Here is a 17026-nt window from a genome sequence, read left to right as displayed (position 1 = left end):
GTTGGGTCACTAGCTCAGTGCTCTTATTAGCGTGCTAATAAGCTTCCTTCTCACACATCTGCACACATGGTGTTAGCAACACACTTAACCCCAAAAGCTAACTCCTCAGACTAATGTGATTGTGAATGTGAGAAAATACAACTACTTTGTTTAAAAAAGGGGTTACCTCGTTTGTGTCTTATTTAAGGGCTGGCATCATATCACAATCATTTAGCTGGCACTGGAAGAGTGTGTGATTTCAACAGGAGTTCTAGTGAGACAGTTATCATGGTAGTTACCCTCTGTGCCTTTCAGTCACATTGAGGGAGCGAGACGCGAGATTATTAATAACTAAAGTCATCCACAACACCACATGGTTGCACACTTAAAAATACAGCTTCATGTATGGCAGGTGGGGGTCGTGGGTTTGTTCATGTGCTGATGAAGACGCTTGTGTGTTCGGCTGGTTTATATCTGGCCTGGATTTGGACCCCAGGTGAGCCTGGGGACAATCAGCGGGGAGAGAGGGGGGGCTGTGTTACCAAACTGAGGTATGACCTCCACCGGTTTGACTAATTAGTGAAATGCATGCGTGTACATGCGGAAATGCACCCTTGGGTGACTGAACAGCTGCCGAAGCTAGGAATCCTAACTTTTGTTTTTCCAGCATTGCTGCTGTATTCAACTTTGTGCTTCCGGGGAAAGGGAAAACACATTCCTGGTGTGCCGCTTGCAGTAAACACCCCCGTCGCTGTAAGCAGAGGTTGGACTAAAGCGGTGCCCTTAATCCAGGCCTTGACCCCAGCTGTATTTTTAGGAGCATACATTTTTATCCAAAGTGACTTACAGTGAATTCACTGGACAGAGGTACAGGTTATTAAGGAGCAGATAGGTGTTATGGCATGTTGCTCAGGGATGCTGACAGATTGACAGAGTGATAGTCCGGACATTAGGGTTTGAACCTGGAACTTTTGAGGCTGGGACTCAAACATCCTGACCGCTAAAGAGTAAGCTAGCCCTCTGCTCTGCGCTTCACCGCCTTGCGGGAATAAATAGTTTTTATATAAATACATTTGGCGTTAGGAATTTCAACCGACAACCTCTGAGACCATCTCCGACGCTGAATCTGCGGGCTGTGCACTTTCCCAGTGCGCTCGTAGAAAATAGATACACCCGACGCGCTATTCTGAAAAGGAAATGCCAAGCGACAAAATGATGCCTTTCTATTCTTAAACATCTCAGCTCCCCATGTAGTGGTGGTACCAACACCAGGGACCTGTGTGTGTGTGAGCGTGGGTGCGTGCGCCTGTATATGTCCCTGTTTGTGTGTGAGCGTGTTTTCGTGCGCTTGTACTCGTGTGCGTGTGTGTGTGTGTGTGTGTGTGTGTGTGTGTGTGTGTGTGTGTGTGCCCGTGTGTGCGTTTGTGTTCGCTTGTACTTGTGTGTGGGTGTGTGTGTGTGTGTGCGCGCTTGTACGTGTTTGTGTGTGTGTGTGTGTGTGTGCGTGTGTGCGCTCTTGTACATGTTTGTGTGTGTCTGTGTGTGTGTGTGTGCGCGTGTGTTCGCTTGTATGTATGTGTGTGTGTGTGCGCGCTTGTACGTGTTTGTGTGTGTGCTCTAGTACGTGTGTGTGTGTGTGTGTGTGTGTGTGTGTGCACGCGCTTGTACGTGTTTGTGTGTGTGCGCTAGTACGTGTGTGTGTGTGTGTCTGTGTGTGTGTGTGTGCGCTTGTACACCACCACCACCACTACCATCACAAAATACAATGTACATGAAGGCAATATAAAAAACAATACTCCAATTCACTCTGATTCGGTGACCTGTTACAAACCCAAATGCTGTCTATGAAAGCAGTGCAGGATCTGACCTTACAGAGCAGTACATTTTCTCGGAGAACAGAACAGCAAACCACTGGGCCGGGGAGGGGGGGTGTGGTCCTCTGCTTTGGGCACAGGTCTATAAATATTGTTTTGTCTGAGACGGCTGGGTTCATCTTCAGCAAAACAAGAGCCCAAGGACGGGAGAGCACCCCTGTGGAAAGTGTGGCTGTGGCCGAGAGAGAGAGAGAGCTAGCACCCCGCCACTGTTGTGGTTTTTAAGGAAAAATGGTTGTAATATAGAGGAAGAAAACATGGCTCCGGTGGTCGGAACACACCCAGATCAGCCCACACAGACGTGCATGTGTTCTTGGCTGTACACACACACACGTACGCACGCATGCATGCATACGCAAACACACCAACAAACCCGCACGCAAACACACACGCACGCACGCCCGCCCGCATGCACACAAAGATGCATGCATACACACGCATACATACAAACATACACACACACTTACAGCAGTAGTATAACTACTTGTGGTAGCATGATGTCATCCCTAACAATTCACTTGTGGTGGCTTTTGGTTGTAATCCCGCTCATGTCGTCAGGCTAACACACTCACACATGCAAACACAAACAGTAATAGCAGTAGTAGTAGTAGTATGAGTCATACCTAACAACCCAACTGAGGTCACTTTCATGTTGCTTAGTCGTAAGCCCTGTAAAACAATTTCACGTGTTGCACGACCACTGATGCATTTTACACTGCATTCTGTTAACCACTTGGATGTCATGTGACATTGGTCCAGACCTCTCTATTGCTGTGCTCAACAAAACAGCAACAATCCCCCCTTTTTGCTGGGCCTGATCCCTTCCAAGCCTGCGACACAGCCTTTTTTAAGTCTTGTCGCTCGGGGTGTCGGGTCTCCTCCGGTTAGGGTCAGCTTCCTGCATGTCACGGTGTTTATGGCTTATTAAAGCCCTCTCTCTAATCATGTGTCTGTAGCCTGTGAGCAGGAAGCAGACCGACTGCCCTTAGAAGTCAGTGGGGAACCGGACCCCCGTCCACAGCTTGCCTGCGTTAGCATCGTTAGCCTCTCCCACCCGGCGAGATAAAGGTCGCTCTAACGGCGATCACGTGCCGCCAAAGGTCGGAAGGTGCGACGCTAATTTTGTCAAGGGACAATCACTCTCTGTTTATTGTGTGTGTCGTGTATTAAAGTGATTAGGTTCAAGTGTGTGGACCTTTATCGCAGAGGCGTTGTCGCAGGGCAAACACAGGCGTCGCTCATTACACTAATTATGGGTCTGCTCCTTTGATGTACCGCTTGTACTACTAGACAAAACCAGGGGAGATACTTCTAACCCTGTCTGTGTTAGTCCCTATAATGATGCCTTTAATGATAATAAAGGGTAGATTATTATGTGAGGCTGGTTTACCAATGTTTAATATTTTTTAGGTCCTGGGTCTATTCAATGGCCGTGATGTTCTTGATGGTTGATTATATGGTACTTGGTATCTCATTGATCCATATCTTTCTCTTTCACTCCCTCTTCTTCCATTCATTGCTCTCTCTTCTCCTCCCTTTTTTAACTTGCTCCATCTGTCTCTTCCCTTCTTTCCTCTCTAACTCCTTCTCTCTCCACCTCCCTTTTTGACTGGCTCCATCACTCTTTTCCCTTCCTTCCTCTCTACCCCTCTCTCCTTCTCCCTTTTGAACTTGCTCCATCTCTCTCTTCCCTTCCTCTCTCTCTCCCCCTCTCTCCTCCTCTGTGTTATTACTTGCTCCATCGCTCTCTACCCTTCCATCCTCTCTCCCTCCCTTCCTCTCTCCCTCCAGCTCTCTCCTCCCATTTTAACTTGCTCACTCTCTCTCTTCCCTCCCTTCCTCTCTCCCTCCAGCTCTCTCCTCCCATTTTAACTTGCTCACTCTCTCTCTTCCCTCCCTTCCTCTCTCCCTCCATCTCTCTCCTCACTTCTGGACTTGCTCCATCTCTCTCTCCCCTTCCATCCTCTCTCCCTCCATCTCTCTCCTCCCTTCTGTGGTTCCTGGTCTCAGGGATGGTCTCATGCATCCATGCAATATGGTTTCAAATGAGGATGTTTGTCCAGTGAGGCATGAGACGATGTTCCTGGTGAAACGATGTATCCTGTACCTTCAGCCTCTGACTCCTATCCTTTTCCCTTGTGTGTTTTGTTGTGTTTCAGGGGACCATTGTGTTATCTGGAAACAGAGTCACGGAGCACGCGACCAACGGCGACGAAGGAGGGAAGTTTCTCTTCGAGATCGCTCCAGGTACTGAAAAACATGAAACATGTGCAATAAACCCGTCATAAGAAAAACTTTTATTTTTTATTAAGTTGACTTGGAGTCATCAAAACTGAATGTGCGTGACCGTAACTCGTGAATGTACTCCCGGTTTCAGCCGTGGGGGGTAGGGTCGCTACTCGTACAAAACGACAGTACTAAAAACTACCACAAAGTTCATCCACACCAACCTCTGGGTACTTTTTTAGTAACGTTTTTGTGTACAAGCGTTACAATGAGCGATGTCGCATATGAAATTTGCAACACGCTGTGGCGGTATGCTATAATTGTTGGAGAAGCTTAACCCCCAATCGGACGCGGACATCAAACTAAATCACTGCAAGACATATTCCCATGTTTAAAACCAAATAAATGGTTTTGAGTTTACTGACTCTTAAAAACAATGTTGTAAATCTAAGTGTGGAGTCAGCTTAACTCATTTCATTTCACAAGTCAAACTGCGCAAATCCTTTTTCTTCTCAGTTCCTTCATTTGTCCATTTGTTTTCCGGTCAACTGACGTTGAAATGTGCCCGCTCTAATGCTGAAGCAGCTACAGTAGAGTGCAGGAGTGTGGGCTCTCAAAGTGTATTACATTCAATTCACACACACAAATTTACACATACACGCACATGCACACACACATGCACAAGCACACGCACACACACACACACACACACACACCAAAGGCAGCATCCACCATGCAAGGTAACAAGCGGTTCATTGGTTGCACCACCCAGTATTCTGCTGTCCCAGATTGACCTTGAATCTCATGCCAGGAGCGGCTACGGTCACTGCCGTAGTCACCATCACTGTAGTAGCCTTGCTGTAATGTGTCTGATACAAAGTCTCAGGAACCACAAATAGCAGCTGATCGATTCGGAGACTACGAAGGGAAGGTAGTGGGGAGATGGAAGCTCAGCATGAACCAAAAACCACAAATAGAAAGAAAAATAGGGAGCAAGATCCTATTTTGGTTTCTTTCTGTCTTGTTTTGTTTTGACATCCTGTTTTGTGCCTTTGAATATTTAAAGACGGGTCCTTTTACCTGTATGTCTATATATGGCTTCTCCTCCCTGTGTGACTCAATGTGCACAAAAACACCCAAAGTCTTGACGGAATACATTAAGTTTCTCTCTCCAGCTTTCTCTCTCTCTCTGGCTCTTTCTCTATACCTTTTTTTCTTTATTTTGCACTCTTCCTCACATGCACAGATAAGCTGTCAGTAATACACACACACGCACGCACACACACGTACACACACACAGATGCCGTGACAGACCAGTATCTGAGATCGGTAAGGATTGATCGCAGGCTGGAAAGAGATAGCAGATATTTTCCCAGACAACGAGTTTGCCTCCTGGGAATTGGAGTCCTGGGAATGTGTTTTTGTAAACACATTGACAACACACACACTAACACACACACACACACACACACACACACACACACACACAAGGTCTCAGCTGTTCATCTCAGATTCTCTCGGCCAGAGCATCACCAAATGCATCTGAATGTGAACATCTGAATTGCGGCAGAAGTTTCACCAACATATGCTGTGAGCCCTCTCTGTCGACGTGTCTGCGTCTCCCAAGTCACCAAACTTTATTTATTTATTTGATTACCCAGCAGTGACTCACTGCTGTTTAGGCAAAAGGCAGAAGTCTGACAGGAAAGCCACACTGCACTTCCTGTTTTACCAGCAGATTGATGAAACTGCCTATGGACATGCTGAAATAGTTTATTATTAACCATCATTTTGTCTTAGCTCTCTCTTGATCTCACTTTCACTCTCTCTGTCTCCCTCATGCTCGCTCTCTTGCTCTCTCTCTCTCTCTCTCTCTCTTTCTTTCTGAGTAGAGTCTGTTTGCAACTATAATATAGGATTTATGCTTTATGGTTTTTATTCACAGCAAAACACAACTTTAAAAAGTTAAACAGTGCTCCTCATGGTAACTTAATATATCCGAGTACTAAAGACTTGAAGAAGGTCAGCTCATTGCTTGGAGTTCATTTCGCTGCAAAGAAAAAGGGAACTCTTTCTTTTTTCAAGTGTCAAGTTTCCTGCCAGATTTGTCAAGACAGTAAATAAAGAGCTCTTAGAGAAGTACAGGGAGAGAGAGCTAGAGAGGGAGAGTGACAAAGTGAATGACGAGGGAAAAGACGACAAACAAATTCCACAAGTCTCACAGAGACCCAGTGGCTCTTTGAACACAACGCACAGTCGCTGGTAAACACTGGCAACCACGCGTTCTGAAGCGGCTTGGCAACGGGGAGGAAACAGAGAGAGAGAGTAACAGTGGGAGAGAGAGAGTGAGAGAGAGCGAGAAGGAGAGACGGGGAGATGGAGTGAGAAAGAGACGGAGACAGAGAGAGTGAGAAAAGGGGAAAGCGAGAGAGGAGAGAGACAGTAAGAGCAAGAGAGACGGGGAAGGAGAGAGACTGAGAGAATGAGAAAAATGGAGAGAGAAAGCGAGAGAGGAGAAAGAGAGAGAGACAGACGTGGAGAGAACAAGAAAGAAAGAGAGAGGAAGACAGAGAGAGAGGGAGACAGGGAAAGATGGAGGGAATGAGAAAGGAGAGAGAGAAGAGAGGGAGATAGAGACAGACATGAAGGGAATAAGAAAAGGGGAGAGAGGGAAAGCAGAGAGAGAAGGAGAAGAAAGAGAGAGATAGACAGAGGGATGGAGAGGGTGAAAGAGGTAGAGAGAGAGAGAGAGAGAGAGAAAGCGATAGAGAGAACAAGGGAGAGGGAGAAAGTGTGCGAGAGGAGACAGAGAGAGAAGAAGAGAGAAAGAGAGACGGAGGGAGAGACATATAGACAAAGAGATGGGGAGAACAAGAAAGAGGGGGAGGGAGAGACCAAGAAGAAGAGAGTAAGAGAGACGGAGAGAGACAGACATGGAGGGAACGAGAAAGAGGGAGAGAGGATAGAGAGAGAGAGACAGAGAGAGTGTGAAAGGGAAGGAAATGGACGGATGGAAGAAAGGAAAGCACAGAGTTTTCTATTGTCTTAATGGGTGACGATGATGGAGCCCGCTGGACCAGTGCCGGGCTTAGCTGCCAGCGGCTAGCGCCGGAGCCCCAGGACAGCAGCTGAGCTCACCGCCATGCTCCACGGCAACAATGCAGCTGTGACCTCCAGACTGGCGCAGAGCCGCGCATTCATCCATACATCACACAGGCTGTCCAGCTCAACACACTGGAGTCATGGGGAAATGGGACCTCGCCCTGACGGGAAGAGAGTGGGTGAATGGGGGGGGGCTGTAAGAGGGGACTCCTCCAAAGAGTGAGTGTGTGTGCGTGTGCGTGTGTGTGTGTGTGTGTGTGTGTGTGTGTCTGAGCGCACACATAGCATAGCATTAACACCTCCAGGGTTAGGGGTTCGATACCCTCTGCCACCCAAGCCAAGAGTTTAAGCACTAATCTTATTTATGCGTTTATGTGGCTGTGTGTGTGTGCCTGAGCATGTGTGTTTGTTTGTCATTCCAAGGGTTCCTTTCTCTACGGCTGCTTTCCAGTTTCTCAAACGAAACAGTTTTCTCCCTTTGACAACTTAATTCTATACTGCCATCTCTCACTCTCTCTCTCTGTCTCTCTCTGTCTCTTTCTCGCTCTCTCTCTCTGTCTCTCTCTGTCTCTTTCTCGCTCTCTCTCTGTCTCTCTCTCTCTTTCTCTGTCTCTCTCTCTCTTCCTCTGTCGCTTCTCTCCCTCTATGTCTCTGTCTCTCTCTTTCTCTGTCTCTCTCTCTCTCTCACTCTTTCTCACTCTCTCTCTCTCCCTCTCTCTCTTTCTCTGTCTCTCTCTCTCTTTCTTTGTCTCTCTCTCTCTCTCTCTCTCTCTCTCTCTCTCTCTCTGTCTCTCTCTCATCTTCTCTGAAATCCCCCCTGTGGTGCGGGAGGACTCTCTTTGCCGTCACAGCTGCCAGTTACACGGAGCTCTGCTTTACCTGTGATGTGTGGAAACAAACTTCCCAACCCAGAAAAGTGTTTAAAGTGTTTTTCGTTTTATGGAGCCGATTTTGACCCAGCGTCCCTCCGGTGTTGCGCTCACGGAGCCCTCACACACGTGTAGACCCAGGGGAAATTAAGAACCGCAGTATTGTTTCGCCCAGGCCAGGTTCTAAGAGGCCGGCACCATCACTGTTTTCATGACGCCAAGAGCCTAGGACTTGTTCTGACACGTACGGGCGCCGAAGGACTTGATTTTAACAAAGAGGCTATAGGAGAATGCAAAAATGTGCCGTAGGTTATGTTTACATTCTTGCAGATCCAGAGATTACGCACTCTGTGCATGCAGGAACGATAACAACATACCATGTTTCATGATAGAATCGATTGCTTGATAATAACATACCTTGGCCGTTTGTGTCTAGACAGTATCAAATACACAGCTTTGTATTCACTTACGGCTCTCAAAAGATAAGAAGAGAAAAGTAAAGTTGACTTTTTGGCAAGACCAGCGCACATGCAAAGGCTCCAGCTTTGAAAGCCCTTCATTCCTGATATCCATATCTGTATATTGAATATATACCGCTATCTGTAGAGTCAACAAGCTGTTCTGTCTGATGCTGTTGAATTCTCCCATGAATTCCAGGTACGATGTGAACACAGCAACCTGTCATGACAGGGCTCCGAACACACAGCATGCCGGGGTCTCTCGGGGACAGGAACACCACCAGCAAGTTTTTTGGAGAAGAAGTCAAACTATTATAGACTTTCCAGTAGCTATATCCTGAAATTCTATTTAGTTGAGGCGCCCTGTTGGGGTTAGGGCCTAAAGGTGCTCACACAGACAGGCTGCAGACAACCAAACCACATGAATGACGTTATAGCCTCGGGACAAAGAAAATATTGATTGATGCTTTTTAAAATATCTTCAAACTCCACAATCGCGTGGATTTTCATGCGTGTGCATTTGTGGAATGTATACGTTAGATGTGTCATTCAGGTTGGATTTTACAGTTAATACATGCTATGATATCATGCAAATCTATTTTATAATCTTCTATGGTCTAAATAATGATCTCAGGATAAGGACACAGCCACAGATGAACAAAGTTTGTGTCGTCCATCTGTGGTGAGTAGAGAGGTTTTCCAGGAGGAAATAGCTCCCTGTTGGGCTTTATATGGTCGCACGGCTTGACCCAAGCTCTAATAAACATGGTTAGCTGGTATGACTTCCTGTTCCCCATCCTATCCTTCCCTCAACCTCGGTCTCTCTCTCTCTCGCTCTCTCTCTTTTGCTCGCTCGCTCTCTTTCTCTCCTTCCATGTCCTTTTCCATAGGAACGTATTCCTTTTCAGTCTTAAATCCCGTCGCTGGTTGTACCATGGCCAGTGTGCCATACTGGTCCAGCCAAGCATGACATTAAGGCTGAGTTATTGACACGTTTCCGGGGTCACTCCCTAGAGGAATCCATCCCATAATTCATGGATCACCGTCATGGGCTCATGTTGCTGTGAGCAGGTGGAAGAGCCGGGAGTCCAGCATAAATGCTTTTTATGGCACTATGGAATCAGTTGATAAGATGATGTTGTTATTATAAATGTAAAGGTGATAATCCTGTTTAATAATATAATTCATTGTTTTACTCATCCAATAATATTATACATATTCAATTGTTTGAGACCATTTATCTAGAAAATACCGTAGCAGGTATTTGGATGGAAATGTCTTTCAGGAAAAGGTCAACAGCGCCCTCATGTGGTTTTGTGCATTGTTGCAGCTTTGGGAAAATATTATCTGCATCTTATGCAAGTATTTTTTAAACAGTTGAATACTTTTATTACTTGATCTGCTGTTTCAGTTGTAATATTTCATTTGAAACAGTCCAACCTTTGATATAAATCGTTACTACTATCAATTTAAAAATCTGTAAATGTCTTGATCTAGTACAAGTGCTTTTATTAAATGGGTGCATGCATACATACATACATACATACATACATACATACATACATACATACATACATACATACATACATACATACATACATACATACAACATAGTAAGTGCCCTTTAACACCTATGAACCATACATATAACACAGTTAGTGCCCTATAAAACATATGAACTATAAACTATAAACAGCCATTACAATAAAACACATTTTAACAGTGTCAAGGTTTTGCTCAATTGCACTGTAGAAGCTATGAATATATAAGTATCCTGCAAGATTCAGATGCAATGGGTTCAGGATGGAGAGTGACACCTCTCTAACTCATACCTGGCAGAGGTGATGGATAGGCCTATCTTTACATTAGATGGCAACACTAAATAAATAAATAAAACCACACACCCACACACACTCTCTCATGCTCCATCTCCCGCTCTATCTCTCTCTCTCCCTCTCACACAAACACACACGTTTCCAGTGATCTATGACACAGTGTGGGCTATCTCAGTCAACACACCGTTAAACTAACAGTTGCATTCTGTTGCTCGACATTGTGCCGGGTTAACGTTTTGCCCACAGTGGAAGCAAACGATATAATGTCCATTAGTTCTAAACAACCATACATCAATAAACCGCTTACCACATTGCTACCAATACTCTATGTTTGATAAAGGCCCAATCATGTCCCGGATCATGCCCCGATGAGAGGGTGCAGACAGCTCCACCAGGTAGAGGCCGTGGGGGTAAGGGACCACTGTTCACTGATACAGCAGGCCGGCTGCACTGTCCCCTTCTGAGTCCACCCTGCAGAGTGACACACACAACAGCCAACCCAGATGTGCTATTCATAGCTGCTTTACTGTTTGCTGTATTTGTTATTTTTTGTTATTTATAGATCAATTGTCTCAGGTAAACTACAGTTTGAACTAAACCTTACATTACCCGGCTATACAAGTCATATCACTCTGTTGCAGCATTATGGAGGCCTTTCTGAATGGATATATATTATTCAGCCGTTAATGTGTGCCTTGGTGTGTGTGTGTGTGTGTGTGTGTGTGTGTGGGGGGGGGGGGGGGGGGGGGGGGGGGGGGGGGAGAGGGGGCTGAAGGCCCCTCATGAAACAGAGCCTAACTACGCCCCTGGTGGCAGGCGTTTATAAGGGCCATCACCCATATGAAAAACAATTGGTCATTTAAATCAATTTACCTCCTACCAACACACATAACTCAAGCGACCATACACACACACATACAGCAGTGCATGCACACACACATCCACATGTGCACACAAATAAGCACACAAATACACAGAAATAAATGTGCATACTCACACACATAAACAATCCCACATGCATAAATATATGTCTTGTAATGTAATGCATACTCACTCACATAAACTCAGAAGCACACACATACACACACACACACACACACACACACACACACACTGTGTATGCATGAGTTCTATGCTGACGGTGTCATATTTTACGTGGACAGTTTGCTTAGCGTGGCGGTGCAGGGCTCGTGGGTTGGTTTGATTTACCGCCTTCTGCCCCCCAGCGTGGCGGATGCTGATGATTAAACCTCCAGCCCGTCAGCGCCGGCAGCCACACCTCGCCTGGCGAGGGGGTTGAAGCCCTGGGTTTGATGACTCTGGAAAAAAAAAATAATAAAGTGCATGCAGAAAGTAATAATGTTTGAGGTTTGAATATGAAATGGATGGGATTGGTAGAGAACATTGGAGCCCGAGGCGGTGGGTGCTCTCAGGGTCAGCCCCGGGGCTGTCCTCCGGCCAGGCCCCTGGAGCACCCTGACCGGGCTGTCAGGGTGCTTTATGCTTCACCATTATCTCTGTGATATAGGGGCTTCTTTTTGCTTGATCCTTACACTCGCTCTCTTGCTCTCGCTCTCTTAATCCTGTTCTCTCTCGCTCCGTCTCTCTCGCTCTCTCACTCTCGCTCTCTCTCTTTCCCCCTCGTATTCATATACCTAAGCATTTTTGTTTGAAGTTGTCTATGCAAGTGTGTGTGTCTGTGTGTATGTGTATATGTGTGTCTGTGTCTGTGTGTGTGTGTGTGTTTATGTCTCTGGGCGTGCGTGTGTGTTTATGTCTGTGTGGATGTGTGTGTGTGTGCACGCAAAAACACACGTATCCGTGCCTGTGTGGGTTCTCCTTGACATCGTCCATTTCTGGCTGCTGTGCGGGGCCCAATCACTAAGCTGGTGTCTCCATCATGCTGCCATATGGCTTCCCGAGGGAGGGGGGGGGGGTTGTTCTGCTGTTGACGTATCTCATATTGGACCCGTACTGATTTACAGCCACCGTTGTTCCGGAGGAATCCATTACACCCCTGTTTCTTCAGCAGAGCCAGGATATAGGATATACAGTTCAGATAGGTGTGTGTGTGAGTGTGTGTGTGCGTGTGTGTGTGTGCGTGTGTGTGTGCGTGCGTGTGTACCATACTCTATATATATAACCCCTCCTGCGTGCCGTTGAAGTCAACAATGAAGGAGGAGGAGGATTACTAAAATAAAACAATCCCCCTGAGAATCAAACGTAGTACCTCGTGTTTCAGAGGTGCCATGAGGCCCCATTTGTCATCAGAACGATGACTGATCTCCCCACCAATGCATCGAGACAACAGCCAAACAACAATAAAAACACCCCTGCAGAGCGGCATGTCGTGTGCGACATGCGCACCCCCCCCTGGGGAGGGCACCAGCCTTACAGATTGAGTGCGGTTGGTACTAGTGTACTATTATTGACTGAGGACCGAGCCTCCAGGGGAGTCTTGGTGGACTTTGGAGGACAGCACAAGCTAAGATAACGTGGGCCGGATCTAGAAGGAGTTAGCTTGTTTGCACTGAGTTGAAATTAGAGATCAGTCGATAATCCCAGGGTTTCCAGTGAAAGGAGGGGCACTGAGTGTGTGTTAATGATTAGTGTATAGTGGGCATAGGTCACAGTTTAAGTTGTAAAGTATCATCGTTTAAAATTCTGCTCTTGTTTGATTGAATATTGATGAAGCTGAACTTTTTGCAAGTTTTACAATTTATGTCAAAATCAATCTGTCTTCTAGTGAACAAAACAAATAGCAGTAGGACATTACCTCACACTTAAACCCCTGTCTGCAGAGGAATGCTTTGGGAAACATCCAATCCAGCTCCACTCTCTCTCCCACGGTCAATGGGATATATATCTTCTGTGCTGTGACACACTACAGGTTTTCCTACGTCCCACCTGTGCACGTGTTTAGGTTTCTCCATCTGTACGCTGCATGTGGACTTTTTCCACTTGGTGTCTCACAAAACATGCTCAGATACAGTATAGAGGATAATGGTCTCCTCCATCAAACCCCCCCCCACATATACACACGTGCACACGCACGGGTACACACACTTGTGTACTCCCCCAGATCGCTCTCACGACCTCAACCCCCTTGTGACCCCTAACTCCTCCCCCATGACCTCATCATCCCCGCCCCCCCACATGTATCAGGTTGGCTGGGGCTTCGCTGGGGGACTATTTGGAGTGGGTTTCAGCCGAACAGCTCCCGGACTTACTTCCATATCTGTTATGAAATGTGGAGTCGTCTGACCCCCGGCTCACCCCCCCGGGGACTCTGGTAAATATTTAGACGTCTCTATGGTGCCGGCTTTTTTCCGCTCCTTCCTTCCTCCATACATACATTCCAGCAGGGAGAAATGGGAAATCGCACGATTAGTTTGAATCGCAGTGGCATTCCTCCTCCTCTTCCTCTTGCTCCTCCTCCTCCGGCTCCTCCTCCTCTTCCTCTCGCTCTTCCTCCCCCTGCTCATCTTCCTCCTCTTCCCCCTCCTCCTGTCTCCGTCGATGTCACCGGAGTGATTATTTTGCGGATAAGATCATGTGGACGTAGTCCGACGGGAAGAAAATTCGGCGGTAGGGACACGTAGGTCACCTGAGACAGCACTGTACCCGGGATCCTGAACCCCCCCCCCCCCCCTCCCCTTAACATGCATAACACATTTGGCTAAGTGCCCACGCTTTGTACCCCCAGATTTACTGTTTCCAAGAAGGGGAAATCGCCTGACCTGGGACCAGGATTGCTAAGTTACGATCCTCCTCTCTGAGAGAGAGAGAGAGAGAGAGAGAGAGGGAGAGGGAGAGAGAGAGACAGAGAGACACAGACACAGAGGACAGAGAGACTCACGAGGTGGACAAAGTACTGTAGCCTCGTCTCCGTGTGACCCTGTGTGAGTTCAGCTGTGTGAGCTCAGCTGTGTGTGTGTGCGTGTTGCACTTGTCTTGGCGCAGACGTCGTCCTGACTCACTATAAAAATAGAGAGACAGAGAGAGGGAGAGCATTTTCAGAGAGAGAGAGGGAGAGAGCTCTGATTTTAGGAGGATCATTTTACGGGGGGGTTAAAAAAAATGAATGAAAGTAGGTGGAGAATATGGAACGGTGGTGGTGGTGGTGGTGGTGGCGGCGGGTGCTAAGCACTGGAAGCAGCAGGGTGGAGAGGGAGTGGAGCAGCTATCTGGGACTGGATAATGACAGGAGCAGATGACAGGAGCTGTGCCGGCACGGTGTGCAGAGTCCAAAGAGAGAGAGCTCAGCGTGTGCCCTCTCCAGGCCCAGACACTTCTGCTGCTGCTAGGAAGAGCAGCTGAACAATCACCTTCTTCTACCTCTTCTTCTTCATCTGGAACCAATGGCGCTGAACTCCAACCCAGGTCGGTGTCTCGTCTTTCTCTGGCTCTGGGGTTTCACTCGAGGACTGGTTTCCATTGGTGTTCAACTGACTCCCAGGATTCATTCATTCTTTTTTAGCGTTTGAGGTTGAGATTTATGAGCGGGATGTTTTTGGACTTATGATTGCACTGGCCTGGGGGCTTTGAATGAAAGGCGAGCCTGGTGGAAGGTCTGGGATGGGGAGGCTGCATCTCCTGTGTGCTGCTTCAGCGAACATGTCCGCTATGAGTGTATTGTCAAAGAGACATGGTTTTTGGGGAGGGGGGGGGGGGGGGTGAATATAAGCTCAGTGGGTCGGCTAGGTGCTCGATAACCAATGCTTTTCATTTCGTTGTGGCGCTATTCGGCCTGAATACGCTTGTTTGTACCACACCTAGTGTTAGCACAAGCAGACTCAGTGCAAGAAATGGGACATAGACAAGTTAAAATGGAAGTGGTTTGCTGCTTTTACCAGGGAATGAGTCGATGTGGTGGGTCCTAAGGGCAGTGAGTTGGACCTGCTATAGTGAGCAGTGATAGTTTCACTCACAAACACACTTACCTTCACACACAGAAACATGCACTGTGTGTGCACACACATGCATGCAAACACACAAACATACATGCAAACCTGCTCAAACACACCCATATACAAATACACACATACATACCTGAACACACAAACATGAAACACACACACACACACACACACACAAACACAAACACAAACATGAAATGCACACAAACATGCAACGTACACAGACACGCACACACAAAAACACCCATACACACACACACACACACACATATACACGCAATGCCCACACACGTACACACACACATCCAGTGCTGTCTGCAGTATTTCTCAGCCCCTACACCACTCCTTATTTTTCGCCCTTCCCAACCCAACTTGTTCACCGACCTGCTCTTCATCATCTCAAGTTGCGCTCCCGTCTCGGGTTCTGGCTGCCTCGGGCCAGAACCTACCAGCCAGCCTGGATCACAGACAACAGCCCCGGAGCGGCGAGACAGACAGGACTGCTGCCACGGCAGAATCACCACACGCTTGTCTTGCTCAAGCTGGGGGGGGGGGGCGGGGGGATGCTGTCCACGCTGGCTGGCTGAATAATTGGGCAACAAGTCAACAGAGGGGTTTGTAGTGCATGCCTCCAGGGAGTAGAGTATCACACAGCTATGCCCATACACACACACACACACACACACACACACACACACACACACACACACACACATGTACGTACACACACACAAACACACACCCTCACACTCTCTCACACGCACACATACACACACACACACACACACGTGTGCAATAAAACCAGACATATCCAGCAGCAGCAGCAGCAGCCACACACACATCAAACATGCCCCCACAGGCCGTTGGAATGCAGGAATGTGCAAGTGGCCGCATCGCAGAGCCACGTTGACGATGCAACAAGAGGTTGTTAATGTGTCCTGCCACCTGAACCCTTCATCCAACCCAGCACCGGGTGCTACGGTGTCATACATTAGCTGTAGGTCAGGGACAGACTCAGCATCGGATGTATCTGCTGTCCAAGAATCCAGATGTGAAAGCAAGAGTAATCCGACATTAGCGATCCTGTTTAAGGGTAATGATGCTTGCATAGCGATATGTGGATTATAGTGGGGAAAACTTGATTGCTTGTTGTATTTTCATCTTTTCATCCTTCTTTATATGTATCTTGTTTCTTTTGAACAGGCTACATAGTGCTAGGTAGTCTTATTTAGACTTTCAGAATTCAAGGTTTAATTTGTTTCTGTTTAAAAGTAAAGAGTAGAAGGCTGGTGGATCCACCATTCTTGTGAAGTCAGATTAATCAGGTGGTCCACGTTTCTCTCCACACCCAGTCTCTTTAAAGTTCAAGCTGGCCTTTTTTTCCCAGGGCCCGGATGACTCCTTCCTTACCTATCAATTTCGTCTGAGAGCAGTGCAGGTGTGTGTGTCCTCCCTGGGGTCCTCATCTGTGCTGAAAGATAGCATTAACGAGTAGTAGTTAGCATTAGGGAACAGAGAAACAGGTGCTTTCTCAAGTCCACTGCAAGCCTTTGTGTCCTTTAAATTGCGGGTCAAAGTTGACTTTCCTTTTTCGGAAGGAAGGGTTTGGCAGCCTGCCTAGACCGTAAATACCTTCCAATTCCTGCAAGGTTTCTTTAGATAAAGAAACAGCTTGTTGAGGTCCAAAGACCTATCTGTAGGTGTGTGTTGAGACCTATCCAACTTCGATTGATCAGTCTGCTAAATGATGAGTTACAACGAACA

General features: G+C 47.1%; 1 protein-coding gene across 2 annotated transcripts in view; it reads left to right on the top strand.

Annotated features, from left to right (window-relative positions):
• arhgap24 (Rho GTPase activating protein 24) overlaps nucleotides 1–17026 on the top strand; it is a 55832-nt gene that overhangs the window by 15303 nt on the left and 23503 nt on the right. For both annotated transcript variants that reach the window (XM_079756124.1, XM_079756123.1), the window contains exon 3: nucleotides 4013–4100. In XM_079756124.1, the coding sequence (XP_079612250.1) occupies nucleotides 4013–4100 (88 nt within the window). The remainder of the gene's footprint in view (nucleotides 1–4012; nucleotides 4101–17026) is intronic.

The sequence above is a fragment of the Pollachius pollachius genome (assembly GCF_949987615.1).
Source record: "Pollachius pollachius genome assembly, chromosome: 18".
In the NCBI taxonomy this organism is placed as follows: domain Eukaryota; kingdom Metazoa; phylum Chordata; class Actinopteri; order Gadiformes; family Gadidae; genus Pollachius; species Pollachius pollachius.
Note: the sequence above shows the minus strand (reverse complement) of the source record. Positions and strands in the feature narration are given on the sequence as shown.